This window comes from Rhinolophus sinicus, chromosome 14 (genome assembly GCF_057876585.1).
Source record: "Rhinolophus sinicus isolate RSI-liver-muscle chromosome 14, RSI-T2T, whole genome shotgun sequence".
Lineage (NCBI taxonomy): Eukaryota > Metazoa > Chordata > Mammalia > Chiroptera > Rhinolophidae > Rhinolophus > Rhinolophus sinicus.
Genome location: NC_142514.1, coordinates 166,663,429 through 166,680,674, shown reverse-complemented (window position 1 = coordinate 166,680,674; position 17,246 = coordinate 166,663,429). Strand labels below are relative to the sequence as shown.

The 17,246-nt window shown below is 44.5% G+C and overlaps 1 protein-coding gene across 3 annotated transcripts in view; it reads left to right on the top strand.

The window, feature by feature from the left end:
• Positions 1-17,246, top strand: part of PAMR1 (peptidase domain containing associated with muscle regeneration 1) — a 153,797-nt gene that overhangs the window by 96,269 nt on the left and 40,282 nt on the right. For all 3 annotated transcript variants that reach the window (XM_074336210.2, XM_019738561.3, XM_019738556.3), the window contains 2 exons: positions 1,283-1,411; positions 14,835-14,949. In XM_074336210.2, the coding sequence (XP_074192311.2) occupies positions 1,283-1,411; positions 14,835-14,949 (244 nt within the window). The remainder of the gene's footprint in view (positions 1-1,282; positions 1,412-14,834; positions 14,950-17,246) is intronic.

Genomic DNA, 17,246 nt, shown 5'->3' with positions numbered 1-17,246 from the left:
TGTATGCTATCAGCTCAAGGAAACGCTGGTTATCTCAAACAGTTCAGAAACCTGCATTAGCAATTCATCCATCCATCCATCCATCCATCCATCCATCCATGCCCTCTTATAATATTTACCAAACACCTGCTTTGTGGCAGACACTGTATTAGATGCTGAAGACATAATGTTGAACATCATAGCCTTCAGTCTATGATAGGAAAACAGATAATAATTAGGCAGTTAAACTTGAGCATGATCTATGCAGTGATAGGGAGAAGCCAAGTGGAGGTTTGGGGATAATAATAATAATAATAGTTCATATTTGGGGGTGCTTACCATGTGCCAGGTCCTATACATGTGTTCATTTAATTTTTAAAACAGCCCTATGAGGTAGGTACCAATTTTAACCCCAGTTTGACAGATGAGGACATTGAGGCACAGAGAGCTTAAGCAGTCTGCTCAAGGACACACAGCTGGACCATGGCAGAGCCTGAACGTAGCTCTCTGTTCTAATAAATGGGATTGAATGACCGCTACCTTTCCTCACTACCTTCTGCCCCTCAGGAGACCATGCTTTAAAAATGACCCTTGCCTGGGAACTGCTCAGTCCTCCCTGGTGTGGCCTGCCTAACACCTTCCAGGATGAGCCCATTGTTAGGCATTAAGGTTATTTCCAAAGGCATACTTTGGTTATAGAAGTATATGATATAAGAGAATAGTCAATGAAATGGGAAGATATTTACTGTCTATTATTAAATGAAAAAATAACTTACAAAACCAGAATATAAGTACAGTATATAATATAAGCCTAATTTTTAAAAAATGTGTTTGTATATATGTATATACATATGTGTTTGTGTGTATACACACACACACACACACAGGGAAAGAATGTTACCAATTTTTTCTGGGTGATGATATTTCAGGTGGTTTTAATTAAATTTTTTTGCTTGTCTGAATTTTTTAAATATTCTGTAATAAGCACGTAATAGAATTATAAAGATAAAAAAATACACTCTATCGAAAGATCCTACCTTTGACAGTAAGTTACTTCGTGTTACTTTAAAACATCAAGGAAGATGGGTCTGACCACCCTCCTAAACTCCCCAGTCTGAATTCTGGTGACTCTAGCATTTCCTGGGAACGAGCATTTTTTTCTAAGGGCTTCAGTACCTTTCAAGGTCCTTTGATGCCCTTCGAGGAGACAAGGTCCTGAGAAGGTGCACGGTTCCTGTCTCATGTAGCCCATCAGAATCCACACGTGCTGACTTGAACACCCCTCTTCTTGGCAATGTTTCAGGTTGTACCATTTTTGAAAACTGCAAGACCTGCCGAAACGGCTCGTGGGGGGGCACCCTGGACGACTTCTACGTGAAGGGGATCTACTGTGCTGAATGCCGGGCCGGCTGGTACGGAGGAGACTGCATGCGTGAGTAGACCCTGAGGTAGTTCCGTCCCCGTTTTAATGTCGCAGCTTGCAACAGACGAAGGTTTCTTTTGTTGGAATCTGAGTTCTGCAGCCAGAGGGCTTTCTAGGTAAGACTATAAAAAATAAAGATGTTTCCATCTGCTGGGTGTGGATTACGGACATCTGTTTGGAATTGGCCACAGGAGGTTCATTATCTGCTCTTAAATCTTCCCCTTTCTCCTAAACGAAGCCAAGGCATTCTGCACACAGCCGGCCTCGTGTCCTTTCCAGAAGCAGTTGCACGTTAGCATTGGTCAGCAAACAGTGAATAAGGCTTCAGAAATGCTAAGTTTGTAATGCATTTTAAATATGGATTTCTATTGGTAAACTGCTTGAATCCCGAGTTAAATTCCTGAAACCTACATCAAATTGTCAGCGTGCCACTTGTCACAGGAAAGATATATTTTTCTGAGTTCTACTTCATCTCCAAGAACTACTTAGTCTTGATGGGGGTCCCCTGTGAGTTTCAACAATCCTCTGAAAATGGAGTGGAAATCTAACCTCTCCCTCAGTGTAAGCTCCCCGACGGCAGTGCCCTCGTGGTGAATGTCCCTCTGAGAGTCTGGATCGGGAGCGGTGAACAAACTGTTATTATTTTGTTACGCCGATTTTACAGGCTCCCTATTTGAATCAGAAGCAGTCCGGATGGTCTTCCAGTCTGAGCAGTTTTACTCTTATAATGATATTCCCAGCTCGCAGAGATGGAGGCCGGAGTGCTATTGGTATTCTTTGTCTGATCCAACCTTAGCAAAATGCCATGAATTTCAAGAGTCTAGGAAAAGGGTGAGGTATGTTGTTTGTAGCTGAGAAACTCAACTGTACCTGGAGGGGGAGGGGTGTGTCGGTGCTTCAGGGTGAACCCGAGAGTTACATTATCCAGAATACAGATAGTTATTAAAGTGCTATTCTCAGTTGCAGATTTAAAACTTTGATGTCATTTGGGGTGGGTTTCTAGAAAATTGAATTTAGTACTTTGGTGGGTTATCTTCTAGGTAGGTGAGCTGTAGAATTTCCCCTGGTCTTCCTTTGGCAGCTGTTCTCTGGGGACATAGTGGCATAATGAACAACAGCACGAGCTCTGGAATGACACGGGCCTGGTCACTAGCACAGTGACCATGGCCAAGTTGTTTAATCTTGCTAACCTCAGTTTCCTCTTCTTTAAAGTGGGAAGAATGCTATCTATCTCATAGGGCTGCTTGGAGAATTTAATGAGATAATGTGTGTGAAGCATGCAGCCCTCTGCCTGGCGCGTAGAAAAGCTCAGTAAACGTATCATTATTATTCTATATGTTCCTCGATTGCCGAGCTGGTGGGTGGTCCAGAAATAAAACTACTTTCAATTGAAGTTTAAGAAAGACATCATTAAAGACATAATGCATAGCTTCAGATTTCACATTGACCTTTGCAGTATATAAGATAACTTTGGGGTTTTTCTCCCTTTGGAAGTGGAAGGTCCATCGCTCTTTCTCTGTGGGAGTGAGTAAAGAAGGGCTATGTGATAGGGTTGGAGCCATAGGCAAGATGCAGATTGTGCACAGCCTGGTAGGGAAGTAAATGAGGTAAAGAGTTTAGATGTTATTCCAAGTGTGGTGGGTGTTATTCCAAGTAGGGTGTGGCTAAGCCCTCTGAGAACACAGATAAAAGGACCATTGAATCACAGGGAGTCAGGGGTAAGGGAGGTTTTGTCTGAGATACACCTTTGCTCAGGTGTCTGCAAAACAGGAAGATACGGAAGTCTGCGATTCCAGACCCCTTGTTCTTAACCACAGTACTATCCTACTGCCACTGGTAAATCCCCCTCCAAAAGCTCTGTTTTCTCTGAAAAGCGGGAAGTGAAATCTCTGTTGAGGGCAGAGTGGAAATTAGACTGGGCCTTGAGAGTACCAAAGGTTTGGGACAGCTACACGAAGAATAAGGAAGGCACCATCTAATGCTAAGTTAGCGCATGTCCAAGCAAGACCGAGGACCCAGTTGGAGCTGGAACTCCTGTGTAAGTGATGCAGTCAGTGCAGCAGAGCGATGTTTCCTGCAGTGTGGGGGCAGAGGAGAACTGAGCCAGTCATTTTGTTGATCTAAGACGTGATTGTCCAGGTTGGGTAGGACATGAAACCAGAGAGAACGTGGTACAGAGAGCATAGGGAGTGAAGGTCTCAGGGAGGTAGAAAAGCAGGCTTAGTGGTAATAAAGCAGAGGAACAAGTAGATGGAAGGGTTATTGCTGTCAGGGAACAGAGTTTCTAAGTTGATACTAAGGGGTGGTGGTGATAATGTGTTCATAGGTTAGTCAGTTTTTGCTGTGTAACAAACCATCTCAAAAGGACAGATGCCCCTCCTTATCCCAGCTCTGTGGGTTGGCTGGGGTTCAACTGACTTCAGCTGGGCTTGCCTGGGTTGAAGTCTATGCTTCAGGGCCCAGGCCAAAGGGGCAGCAGCTCCTGGGAGTGTGCTCTTCTCAGCGTGGGTTGCAGAAGGACAAGAGGCCAAGCCAAACATGGGCACATTTAAGGCCTCTGCTCACACATTACGTTCACTCACACTCCAATAGAAGTCGGATGGCTAAGTTCCAAATGAATCAACTAGGGATGTATATTCCGTCCCAAAAGGCAAGGGTACAAATATTTCTTAAGCAATATTCCAGTCACTCTGTGTGAGTAAGTGGGTTTGTTTAGGGGACAGGGTAGAGAAGAGAAAGAATGTTTGCATGCAGGAGGTCAATGGTAAACAGTAATAAGCAACTGTGTTTCCCCAAAAAAAAGACCTAGCTGGACAATCAGCTCTAATGCGTCTTTTGGAGCAAAAATTAATATAAGACCCGGTATTTATATTATATTATATTATATTATATTATATTATATTATATTGTTATATAAGACCCAGTATTATATTATATTATATTATATTATATTATATTATATTATATTATATTATATTATATTATATTATATTCAGTCTTACATTACATAAGACCTTATATTATATTAACACCCGGTATTATATGATATTATATGATATTATATGATATTATATTATACCTGGTCTTATATTATAGTAAAATAAGACCAGGTCTTATATTAATTTTTGCTCCAAAAGACGCATTAGAGCTGATTGTCCGGCTAGGTCTTATTTTCTGGGAAATACGGAAATAGTAACAAGACAGAAGGACCGCAATTGCTCAAAGAAATCCCGTCTGTGTGCCTTTCCAAATAGCAGCTCGTGGTTGGGTCATGGGCTTAACCTCAGTGCCAGAGCCGGCTATCTATGGAGTCTTGTTGGTTGGACTAGTGCTGGTATGAGTCAGCCCATGAGTCAGATCAAGGCTTCCTTGAGGACAGCAGAACTGGCTCAGGACAACAGGTCATTGCCACTCAGTAAGCAGAACAGCAAGCTCAGGCCCTCATTCATTAGTCTACCCATCCATTTAAAAAGTATTTCTTGAATGGAGTAGAAGATGATGAGCAAGACAGATGTGTTCCCTGCCATCTCGGAGCTTGCAATTTAGAGAGGAGAGACAAAAACAAAACAAACCAAAAACAAAAAAAACCCCAAAATGGAGTGTGGTCATCAATGCTATAAAACACATAGAATAATGGTCAGATTCTTACATCATTCTGCGTTAGTTCAGTTATACTTATTCAATTCCATTATGTTTGTTCTGGAAGCCTCATTCCATACAGTGTCTGTTTTCTGGTCACAGCCACAAGCCTTTATAGAGCATTTTTTTATGGAGCCCTGGGCTGGTCACCAGGGAGAACAATGAGCACTGAATGAGTTTACAACCCATCTATGGAAACAGGGCTTGACCATAAGAAGTCATCAGTTTGACTTTATGCTGTTATTAGGTTCTTATCTTACACCTCATGTTGGCAGTGAATGAATGTGAGGGGAACTCAAAGGGGGAAGGCATTCATTTCACTGTTTGTTGACTGCAGGCCTAGTGCTAGGTCTTGAATGCTTCCTGCCTCTACGTATTAAGGGGGAGCCAAACACTGGAGTGGCCTGTTTATGGCTGGCACGGTGCTGGAGGCCCACGGCAGTACAAGCATTTACCCAGTAGATGGCGCCCAAGTGATCCTTTCAGGACATTTACTTCTGAAGGAGGAGGGCCTCCTGCTGAATACCATCTGTAGAGCCCTGGCCTTTTTTCCTGAGTGCCATATAAAACCTTAGAAGGAAGGAACGTAACAGGCAAATGCCAGGAAGACTATTTTATATTTGGGTTGTAGAGCACTCATATAGAGCACTGAGCAGACATTACAGAACTTTTATTTGCTTAACGTCCTTGACAATGTTTGTGTTAATTAATATTAACCTAACCTTTGACAGTCTTAAAATTCATTATGTGGTTGATTCATTCATAACCATTGACAGGTTATATTAACCAAGAAAAAAAGGAAAAAGACCTGGAGTCACTGAGCCCAGGAGAAGACTTTATTCATATCTTTCTGTCCAGAAAAGTTATATTATAAGCTCAGAATATCTAGGCTAGGGAAAGAAGCTGATTCTTTTCTTCCTTTCCCCAGTTTTTTATTTTGAAAATTTTCAAATCTACAGAGAGTTGAAAGAATAGTACATTCACATGCCTTTCACCCAGATTCACCGACTATCGTTTTCCCACATCTGACTTTCTCTCTTTTACTGCACGATGGACTCACGAATTTGATTGTTTCCCATGTTTCATGATGTTATCGACATTTTTCTTTACAATGCTAAGATTGTCCCAGAATTGGCCAGTGAAGCTGAACGTTACAATATCATTCTTTAAGCAATTCCTTGCTTTCTGGTCCCCTAGAAATGTTTCAGGCTCACGTTGATTGTTTGTGTCAGGTCCCGGAACCAGCCATTTCTCCACAGATTCTGGTTCCTTTCCTGGGGAAAGGTATTTAGGAACTGGCATCGGGATGCCGGCTATGAGAGGCACTGATATCTAAGGTTAAAATCAAGGCTTTCTCTCAAAGCTTCCTAAACTGGAAAGTTGACTTCAGTAGAGCGACTCTGCTGACCTCCAGAGTGGAGTTTATGTAACTTGGCACTCAGACCGAGTTCCTTAGCCACCAAATGAGATGAGCAATGACAATGACAGGGAGCAGCAGCCACCCAGGATACCTTACTTCTAGCTAGCATAAGAGTGATCCCAACCGTTAAGGCTCTGAAGGATCCAGGGGATGTAAGAAGGTTAGGAAATCAACCCAAACAAGAGAGGATTTACAGAGAGAGATTATAAGCCCTGAATAATACATTTCATCTTCTTAGTCATATTTTGGATAGAGGTAGAGTAGAGGAACTAGCCATAAACCATGCCCAAAAATGTTTGTGGGGCTAGAGTATCAGAGAGGAAGATGATTTGAGCAGGCTGGTAGAGAAAGTGTGTGTGTGTGTGTGTGTGTGTGTGTGTGTGAGAGAGAGAGAGAGAGAGAGAGAAAGAGAGAACGCTTTCACAAAACCTGTGTGTTACTGATTAATGAAGCTATCCTCCTGGAAAATCATGCAATCACCTGTGTGGAGTCCCTGAAAACTGGCTCATCCCACTTTGGCCTTTGGCGTCCTGACACTTCCAAGAAAGGAACAATGCCCAGTTGGGTCCAAATTGGGAATGGTGTTATGTGGTAGTTAATAGCAGCGGGGCTTAGAACCAGTAGGCCCTGGATTTGAATCTCTACACCTTCTGTGACTTTGGGCAAAGTTACCCAATCTTTGTAACTCTCAACTTCCTCATTTACAAAATGGGGATGATAATAGTGGCCCCTCCGAGGATTTTTGTAGGGGTTAAGTGAAGTACTGTCTATAAATCCCTGAATATGGAGCCTGGTCCATAGGTAAGTCTCAATAAATGGTGGCTGCTATTCTTATTATTACTAAACCAGAGCCATAAATTGAACTTTTCTTTTTCCTTTTTTGGGAAGGAAATCAATGTAGGGCCAGAGAGGAAAACTAATAAAGCAGAATTCCCTAAGAGACAAGAAAATATATACTGGACATAAGGAGGTAATCTTCCCAGGATAAGCAAGTATTATATGGTAAATAGCACTTTATATTTTTATGTGCTGAAGCTCTTTGACTCTGGGGAATTCATGTTTGAACCTTTCCTGAAGATTTTATGTTGTCAAAGAGCTCATCAGTCATCGTGTAGCTTCTGGTTAGGGTGTAGAAGGCCATGAAAAAGACTCCCTTCCTGCTCAAATAGCAACAAATCACTTGATGAATCAAAGAAAATTTACAATTTTCTTTAAAGCCATAAAGTATCTGTGACTACAAAAGCTGAAAAAAAAATCTACACTCCAGAGGAATGAGTTCTCTCTGTGTGAGCAAGTGATCCAGAAGGTTTCACGTCAAGCTACTGCTGAAGTTGGGGGCAGGGCAGGTGAAAGGGTGAGCCTGCCAGAGAAGGAGGGGGAGCCAGCCAGAATTGTGAGGAACGTGGGGGTCGGCCTGTTGAACTTATATCTAAAGGAGACCCCAAAGCAAAGGCAATCCTTTCCACCAAGTAGTCTCTTAAATAAAATTTTGCTGAGCAAGCAGAGGCTGGGGCAAAATTTGGAAAGCAGAAGATCTTTGGATATTGTAGTTTTGCAGTTTCAGAAACTTGTAATTTCAAAGTCTTGCAGTCACATAGGCTCACAGTTTTCCATTCTTGCAGTTATGGAGGTGCAGGAATTGGGGCAGCAGGGAAGTGTTGAAAATCAAAGATAGATTGTGTTAGGTTCCTCATCCTTGAATTTGAAGACCCTTCTAGGATTATAGCCTCAGTCCTGCCATAAACCAGCTTAATTTCTGATTGGATAAACCTAATCCAATCAGATCGAACCTCATCCCGCCTGCCTAATAGAGGAAAGGATATTAGCAATCAAAAGAAAAAAGTATATTTCCCAGTTGTAAAGAAGTAAGAGAGTAGGATCTACAGTCAGAAAAACAAGTCAAGAGACACAGACCTTGCATGATCAGATATTGGAATTTTCAGAAAAGGACTTTTAAATAACTTTAAAATAACTATATTAAAAGATCTATAGGAACAGGTGAATGCGAGGTCAGATAATTAGGTTCGTGAAATGGTCCTAGAAAAAGTGCTACATACCTCATTGCTGAATATCACTATGGTCACCTTTGAAGTACTCCCCTTGGGAAGCTATACACCGACACCAGTGCCTAGTCCACCCTTCAAAGCAATGTTGGAACTCTTTTTCTGGAATGGCCATCACAGCTGTCGTCATGTTACCCTTGATGTCCTGAATGTCATCAAAATGTCTTCCTTTCAATATTTTTTTTATCTTTGGGTAAAGAAAGAAGTCACTGGGGGCCAGATCAAGTGAGTAGGGAGGGTGTTCCAATACAGTTATTTGTTTACTGGCTAAAAACTCCCTCACAGACAGTGCCGTGTGAGCTGGTGCATTGTCGTGATGCGAGAGCCATCAATTGTTGGCGAAAAGTTCAGGACGTCTAACTTTTTCACACAGCCTTTTCAGCACTTCCAAATAGCAAACTTGGTTAACTGTTTGTCCAGTTGGTACAAATTCATAATGAATAATCCCTCTGATATATATATATATATATATATATATATATATATATATATATATATACATATATATATATATATATAACATATAAAAAAGGTTAGCTACCTCATTGCAACAAGTTCACGAACTTAATTGTCAGACCTTGTATAATGGAAGAAGAGATGAGAAATTTCAGGATAGATTTGAAAAGCGTTAAAAAATAAATAAAAACCCAAACAGAAATCCCAGAACTGAAAGACACTATCTGAAAATTTTTTTTAAATGCGTTGGAGGGAATTAACAGACCATCGGTCACGGCAGAAGGAAGGATCAGGGAACTTAAACACAGATTTAATAATAGAAATCAGAAGCACAGAGAAAAAAGGCCAAAAGTATCCAGCAAGCTAAGTTATTTGTGCTACCCCCTCCAGACCCTGTCTTTTGAGTTGGATTGGCAGGGTGTTCTCAGTGTGTTTGTTGTAAAGACACTGTTGATACTGGGGAGGAAAGACTTTCTGCAACAAAGTGGTGGGTGCTATTCTTGCTGGACAACTGTTTCAAATGTGGACAGGCCATTTAGTATAGAGAGGAGGCCTTAAAAATGGTTTGATTGGGCAGGGAGATGTTTGATTCATTCGGTTAGTTATTCATTCAGTTAACAATTAATTGAGCGCTGGATGCCTATAAACGTGTGAGCGAGACAGACAACTTTCCTGCTCTCACAGAACTGTGTTGTGGGGAGGCCACAGATTAAATAAACAATCATTATAAAGTATCAAATGGATTGGGATTATAAACCAACTCACAGAGTGAGCTATGTGGACATCTAATTGTTGCTGATGAGGACCTGAGCCCCTGACAAAAGCCATCGTTTAGCACTCGTTATGAGCCAGGCATTGTTCTCAGTACCTTCATGTACTAACGCGTTAATCCTCCTTGCAGCCATTTTACAGGTGAGGACACTGAGGCACAGAGGGGTTAAGTAACTTTTCGACTGTCAAGCAGCTTATAAGTGGCAGAGCCAAGATGCGAATTCAGAGGCTGGGCCCCAGAGCCCCGTCTCCCATCCTCCATACGACGTCACCTCTTGATGTGAGAGGCACTTGAGGTCCTCCGTCTGAGTGCCTGAGGGCCTCGCAGGTCCTGTTAGGATGAACCAAACCTCATGGAAGGTTTGAGCTTTCATCAAGCTCCAGGCCTAGTACATGGGTCATTCCCAAGTCGTCACCCAGGCTTTTGTTCTGGCATCACTGTCTGGGCTCCTGGGAATAATGGGTTTAGGGCTCTAGCCAATGATGGATGTTATGGGGCTCTTAGGAGCCCTGGAGCAGTGGTCAGAACTTGGGCTGTCTCCCGTGATTCTTGTGCTCAAACAGTGTCTCAGATCCAGACAAGACTCAAGAGAAATAACATGAGTTGCCATTTCTTGAGCATTGTAATGTACCAGGCACTCTGCTAGGCACTTTAGATATAGCATCTCTCTCATTTAATCCTTAAAACAAATAAGAAAATAACAACAAATTGTCATAAGTGCTATTTTGTTCTCATTTCCAAATGAAGAAGCCTCAGCTTAGAATGCCTGGAGAGCTTGTCTGGGCTCACACAGCTCGTAGAAGGCTCTGAGATGCAGACCCAGTCTGGCTTCACGGGCTGCCCCTAAACCACTGTGAGTCCTGCCTCGTGAGGCATCTTTGAAGGAGGAAAGAAAATGCTAATGCCTCTCTCTGTCTGGATGCTTTCTGTAGTACTTTTTTTTTTTTTCCTGAGAGGAAAGATTACAGAGAAAAAAAAGAAAATCCAACCACTTCTCAGAAGGATGTTGTGTCTCTCTCCTGTCTCCCCACCCTCCCACTCTTGCTGGAGATAAGACTTTTGTCTCAATGCTGGGGGTGTTCAATTTTGTTGGGAACCTTCCAGCTTTTACTAGTTTAGAAGTTAGTAAGATTTCCTTTCAGCTCTGTGGAAGCAGGGTCTATTCAGCTATTTTGCTTGTTTTGGCTTATAGCACTGGGGAAGGGTGGGTGGGTTGGAGATGAGGCCAACATTTAAGAACCCATGGGACAGTCTGGCTTCGCTAGCAAATTCTCCTCCACACATACCACACCACACACACACACACACACACACACATACACACACACACACACACACACACACACACACACACACACACTTTTCCCTGCAGCAAGGCATTGTGAGGGAATCTGAGCACGTCTTCCGCCCGTTGCCTGCCCCGGGCTTTCAGATTCAGGACCACCTGCTTGGTTGGCCAGCAGTACTTCCTTGGCGGGGACACTCAGCTGTGTTCACTGTTCTGCCCTAGACAGAAGGTGCAGTTAGTCCGCCCTGCACTCACACCCGCCAACGCCTGCAGGAGAGAATGAGTGGAAACGGAGCTGAAGGGGGTCCCTTGATGGGGGGAGGGAGTGGGGCTCCTTCCTCCTCTGCTGTGCCTAATACCCTTCCCCCAAGCACATTTCTGAGAAGTGACCTCTTTGTCTCTGGTTGGTTGGAACTTGTCCCCCATCTTGGGGCCAACTCTGCCCTCCCTTCCAGAGTGAGAAAGAAAACATCTTGAAGAACCGAGATGTCGCACATGTTTTGGAATCCTGGCTACTTCTGAAGGACAGCTCCTGGGTCTGCAGGAACAAGTGGTGTAGCATCTCCCATTGCCATGGGCTGGCGCCTGGATGGGGGTGGGGGCTCTGTGCCCCCCAGAGACGGCATGAGATCCTGAGGCTGGCTGACGCCAGGATGGTCTTGCCAAGCAGACCTGACTGGGGATGGGCACTGGCTCCCCATACACATGAGAGGGGGCCCAGTCACACTGCTGTCTGATTCCAGCTTCCGTATGCAGGAAAGAAAGTGGAAGCAGGCTAGCAGCATTTGCTGCTGGTTCTAACTTGGGGTCCCCGCAGGAGGTTTACTGGGGAAGCTGAGATTTAACACCTTGCAGGCTGGGAAGCTGCCAGTCCCTGAGGGGTGCAGGCTGTGCAGGAAGATTTCTTTTTTTGTCTCTCACACCCAATGTATCATTTCCGTAGCCGGGCAGCAGATGGGCGGATGGGGGCGGTGAGGAGTGTGAGGTGTGCTGGAAGAAGGAACGTGCACTCCAAAAAGTAGGGAGAGTGGCAAAGAGTCAGTGTCTTTTTTGGGGGGTGGGGGGGTGCTTGTGGAAAAATCCTGCTGCTTCAAAGTGAGGTGGGAAAGGACTGTGTCAGGAAGCCATTCAGACCGTTTAGTGTACCAGCCAAGACCCAGCATCGGCACTAGACAGTTCCAAGACCAAGTTCCTGCCCTGCCACCCGCTAGCACCTGCTAACATTTACTGATTTTTCTGCTGAGGTCTTTCCGGGAGTAATCGGATTCGAGTCTCACAAAACCATTTGAAGTAGGTGCCAGTTTTACTCCTGTTGGACTCAGATTTACTGAGGTCCTGAGAAAGGAAGTAACTTGCCCAGGGCCACACAGCCAGTGCAGATAAAGCTAAATCTCCATTCCTCACCAAGGCTTTACAGCCGAAACCATGACTTATGATCCTCTGACTTCAAGTCTTCTAACTTCTCCCATCTTTGGTGTTCTGCATGCAGGAAATGGAGAGATAAAAAGTTCTTCTCCTAGGTGTCTGGTGGGGATTAAATGAGAGAATGTTTGTTAATCGTTTAGCCAGTGCCTGGCCTGTAAATAATATCATCATTCGTTCATTCAACACCTTGTGACTGAGCACCTGTGACATGCCAGGTTCCATTCTAGGTGTACAAGCTAGAAAAAGTCCCAGCTCTGCCAAAGGGAATAAGCAAATCAGCTAGATGGTTTCCCATAGTGATATGTGTTACGAAGAAAACACAATCGAGTAATGACCGTGACCATAGAAACATGAAGGTCTGTTTTAGCTTGTGGTCAAGGAAGGCCTCTTTGAAGGGGTGGCAGGTGAGCTTAATCTCCAAAGGAAGGCGATGTGGAAGGAGACGCACCTTCTAGGTTCGGGGGACAGCAAGTGCGAGGCCCGGCGTTGGGAACAGGAAGGAGGCCGGGGGGCTGGAGCAGCATAAATAAGCGAGCAGATGAGTGGCAGTGGAGATGGGCGGAGGGTAGGTCTGGGCAGTCAGTGAGGCAGGGCAGTGAGCGCCGTAGGAAGGTGTTTGCACAATGGACAGCCTTTGGAGGGTGGAATCAAGAGTAGTGTGACCTCATTGATTTCTGTAAAAGTTGGCTTTGGCTGCTGTGTGCAGAATTGTCTATTGCGGCACAAGGATAGATGCTAGGAGACCAGTTGAAGAGGCTGGGATTGCAGAGAGAGAGGGATGATGGAGGCTGGCCCTAGACAAGAGCCCCAAATGGAAAACGGTGGACAGTGCTTCTCATTGGCAGAGAAGGGCAACAGCAATAAACATCCTAGTGAAGAAATGACCTGTGCAGCGTAGCAATAGTTTTCACGACAGTAACAAGCTTCAGACCTCACAGCTTATCAAAAGCAGAGTTTGAGCTCTTTTCCAAATACTGTAGAAATGTTACCCTCATCATCTTGCCGTGGAGCAGTATCCACTGATATAAATACTTCTCTTTTCAGCAATGGGAATTTATACTTTTCTTTGGGGGGGAGGGGCAGTGCTATTGAATATAACTGCATAACCAGAGTTTATGATGTCAAACTGGATTTCTGTATAAAACAGGGTTGGATAAAGTTTTTCTGAAAAGAGGCAGGTAGTAATTTTTTCATTTTTATGGGTCATACTGCCTCTTCTTGCTACTACTCAACTCTGCTGTTATTAGCTTGAAAGCAACCATAGACAATGCTTAAAAGAAGGGCATGGCTCTGTTCCAATAAAACTTTATCTGTAAAAACAGGCAGTGGGCTGGTTTAGGCCCATGGATCAGAGATTGCCCAGAATATCATGTATTTACATGGCCCAGATAAATTTTTTTTGTATAAAACCAATTCAAGACATTTCCCCCAAACTCTTTTGTAAAACTAGGGTGCATCTTACATACCTGTGCTTTGATATAAATTGTATCATGTTTAATATGATATCATTTAATGACTACTCAGTCCAGGGATTGATGACTCAATCCCTCAAATCTTAGGGATTCCTTGTAAGTAACTCGGGACCAAGGTGATAGTGAAGATGGAGGGCTTTGGGACCCTGCTTCTGCTTCAACCAAGAACCCCTCATGGACCCATGTTTTAATTGGTCTCCATAAGAGTTTGTTTAAGAAAAAAGGGTTGGAAGCTAGAAAAAAAAAAAAAGAAACCCACTAATCCAGTCCAACTTGTTGGAGACCATGTTTCCCTTCCACTATCATGCATTAGAGAGGCAATTACATAATTGCTCATAGAACAAACATGTACATTTTCCAACTGGATGGAGGGGGTTCAGGGAAATATTGCTTTGGAGTTATGTTTGTAGGTAGAGAATGTTCAGGGAACACAGGCCCAAGATGTAGACTCTACACAAAGGCCACAATGTCCTGTATAGAGCACCAGGGAAGGTCTGCTTGCTGAGCCTTTTAAGGTGGAGGCAGCAGACTGTCTGTCACGTGGCAGTCCATCCTGGAGAGGCAAGACAATAGAGTGCCTTGAACTTGACTTTCAGGCACAGTTAGGTTTGAATCTCTGCTCTGTCACTTAGTCGCTAGGCCAGTTATTTATTGAACTCTCTGGTTCTCCATTTTCCCAGCTGGAAAACTGGAATGATACCACTTCCCTTCTCAAGCTATGGGGGGGAGTAAAGGAATTAACCTGTGCCAACTGCCTAGCACATTGCCAGCTGCTTGAGAAATTTCCTTCTCCGTTCTGTTCGCAAGGGTGTGGGATGAGCTCAAAGGCTGTTGGAGACTTTCTACCATCTCTTTCCTGTTAACTCCAGTTTTCATGCCCCAATCTTCTCCTCTCAGGATGTGGCCAGGTTCTGCGAGCCTCGAAGGGACAGATTTTGTTGGAGAGCTACCCCCTAAATGCTCACTGCGAATGGACCATTCACGCCAAACCTGGGTTTATCATCCAGCTAAGGTAAGGGGCTGGGGTCAGGCTTAGGGAGTCTGAGGTTAGAAGAAAACAGTAGCAGGACCGAGGGTCCTGGATCCTGGTGACTCAGCGCTAACCATCAGTACTTTGTCCTTAAGGGCAGAAAACGTGTATTGGAGCCTTTTTTCTTTACCACTCAGTGATTGCAAGTGGAATAAGGCCTGGTCAAAACCAGAGTGAGTGAAATGCTCATCATATACTGCCCTAGAACAGTGGGGCTCCGATTGTTTTGACCCAACATACAGAAATCAATCCCCCCATCCATAAATCTTTATTAAGTCTTTCTATTCACCAGTACTGGGCTGGGTTCTGTGGGAGGGAAGTGAAGAAATAAAAGGGGCAGGTCGGCCATTCATAGAGTTTACACTCGGGACTGGGGTTTATACTCCTCACGGCTCCTTTCGCTGCTCTTCTCAGAAAACAACCACCGCCCATGCCATGAACGAACCAATTCGCTCACTTGTGTGGAAGACAGGTTGTTTCTTCTGTGGACCTCTGGGACCCTCACAAATGTTTCATTCATGCCAGCGTCCAAAGTATAGACCTGGTTGTACTGTAACTATAGATAAATAATACAAGAGAGTCCTGTTTTGTGAGAACTGTTAACTGCCGTGTCCTAGTGCCTGGAACAGTGCATGGCACACACTCACCATAGGTGCTTGATGGGTACTCGTCGCATAAATAAATGCTGTAAGAACTGCTTCCTCCTTTAGTGTATCTTTTCTCTCTTGGAAAACTCCTCTCCTTTTACTCTCTAGGGAGGCACAGTGACTCACTGCCCCCCCCCAGGGGGTTTCTAGGGGCATTGCCCACTTAGCTCTTCCATTTTCTAACCAGTAGGAAGGTTGGTAGTGATGGAAATCTCTAACCTTCTTGGGCACAAGCGTTCAATAAGTATGTTCTGCATGGATCAGTACACCAGGAGGTTGCCACTTGCTGGCCGGTACCGTGAATGGCTCTGCCCTGCAGGAGGGACGGTACTGTACCCTGCATTGGAAAGATCCAGCAAAGCAGGTCCCCTTCTCAATCCTCCTCATCAAAACTGGCCCTCGGGAGCTGGTGTTCCCACTTCCTGAGGACCTGGGGTTGGGAGTGAGGCTTGTTCATTGGACTTTCCCAGAAGAAGGATAGCTCAAGGCACAAGTGAGGGGCCACGCTGTTCTGTTTAGTGGATGCAGGCTAGGTCTGCCAGGGATGACAAGGGAAGGTGTTGTCACATGTTAGTATTTCAGCAACTCAGGGACCAGGCCAAATGGTCCCCTTGGGTCTCTGAAGAGCTTCTCCAAGATCCAGGATGCAACGTGAATCCCCCCTCCCCCCTCAAAAACAAAAATCCAAAATGGCAGAGGGATTGAGAAACATATCACCTGCCTAGGAGAAGGTCTTAGGGAGGCTTGGAAATAGATTTGTTTTCCTCTAGTCACACCTGGACCTGCTATCCAGGGAGAATAATAATGATGGACGCACCCTGAAGCATATGTACAATGTTCAGCCCAAAAGCTGAGCTGTCATTCCTGTTGCCCCTTGTCCATCACCCACCACAGCCAGGCTACCGCGAAATCGAATTTTGTAAAATAACCTCAAGTCAATCCACATCTGTCTCTACTGCCACCATTTTACCTTAAGATGCCACCATCTCTTACCTGGATTCTCTCATGGCTTCCTAACTGGCTTCCTTGCCTCCACCCTTGCCAGCTCTGTAAGCTGCTCTCCTCAGAGTGACTGGAGTGATCTTTTACAATCCTAAATTAAGTCGTTCTGTTGTTGAAGCCTTCCTGTGCGTCCTGTCAATCTGGTGTTAAATCCGAACTTCTCATGTGGGACCTGGCTCCTGCTCTCCTCGCTGACCTCAATCTATACCGCCCTCTCCTTCCTTCACCACCTTGCAGCATCCTTGGCCTTCTTTCAGTTCTTCACACATGCCGAGCTCCTTGCTGCCACAGGGCCTTTGTACTTTCAGAGTCCTCTGCTTGCACCACGCCGCCCTGTGACCTTCGCTTGGCTGCCTTAATTCCATCATTTAAGTGTCTGCCCACATATCATGTCCACAGAGACGGCTTCCTGGACCATGTTGTGTAAAAAGCTTACCCTTCCCAGTCATTCCTTATGCTCTTATTTTCTTCATAACACTTAACACTTTCTGAGATTACTTCGTTGTCTGGTTTCCTTGCGTACTGTCTGTCCGCCAGATCAGAGCTCATCTCCATGAGGGCAGGCACTGGCTCTAGTTGGGTCACCACTGTGCTTTCAGCACCAAGAACAGCGCAGGCCTGCCACAAACA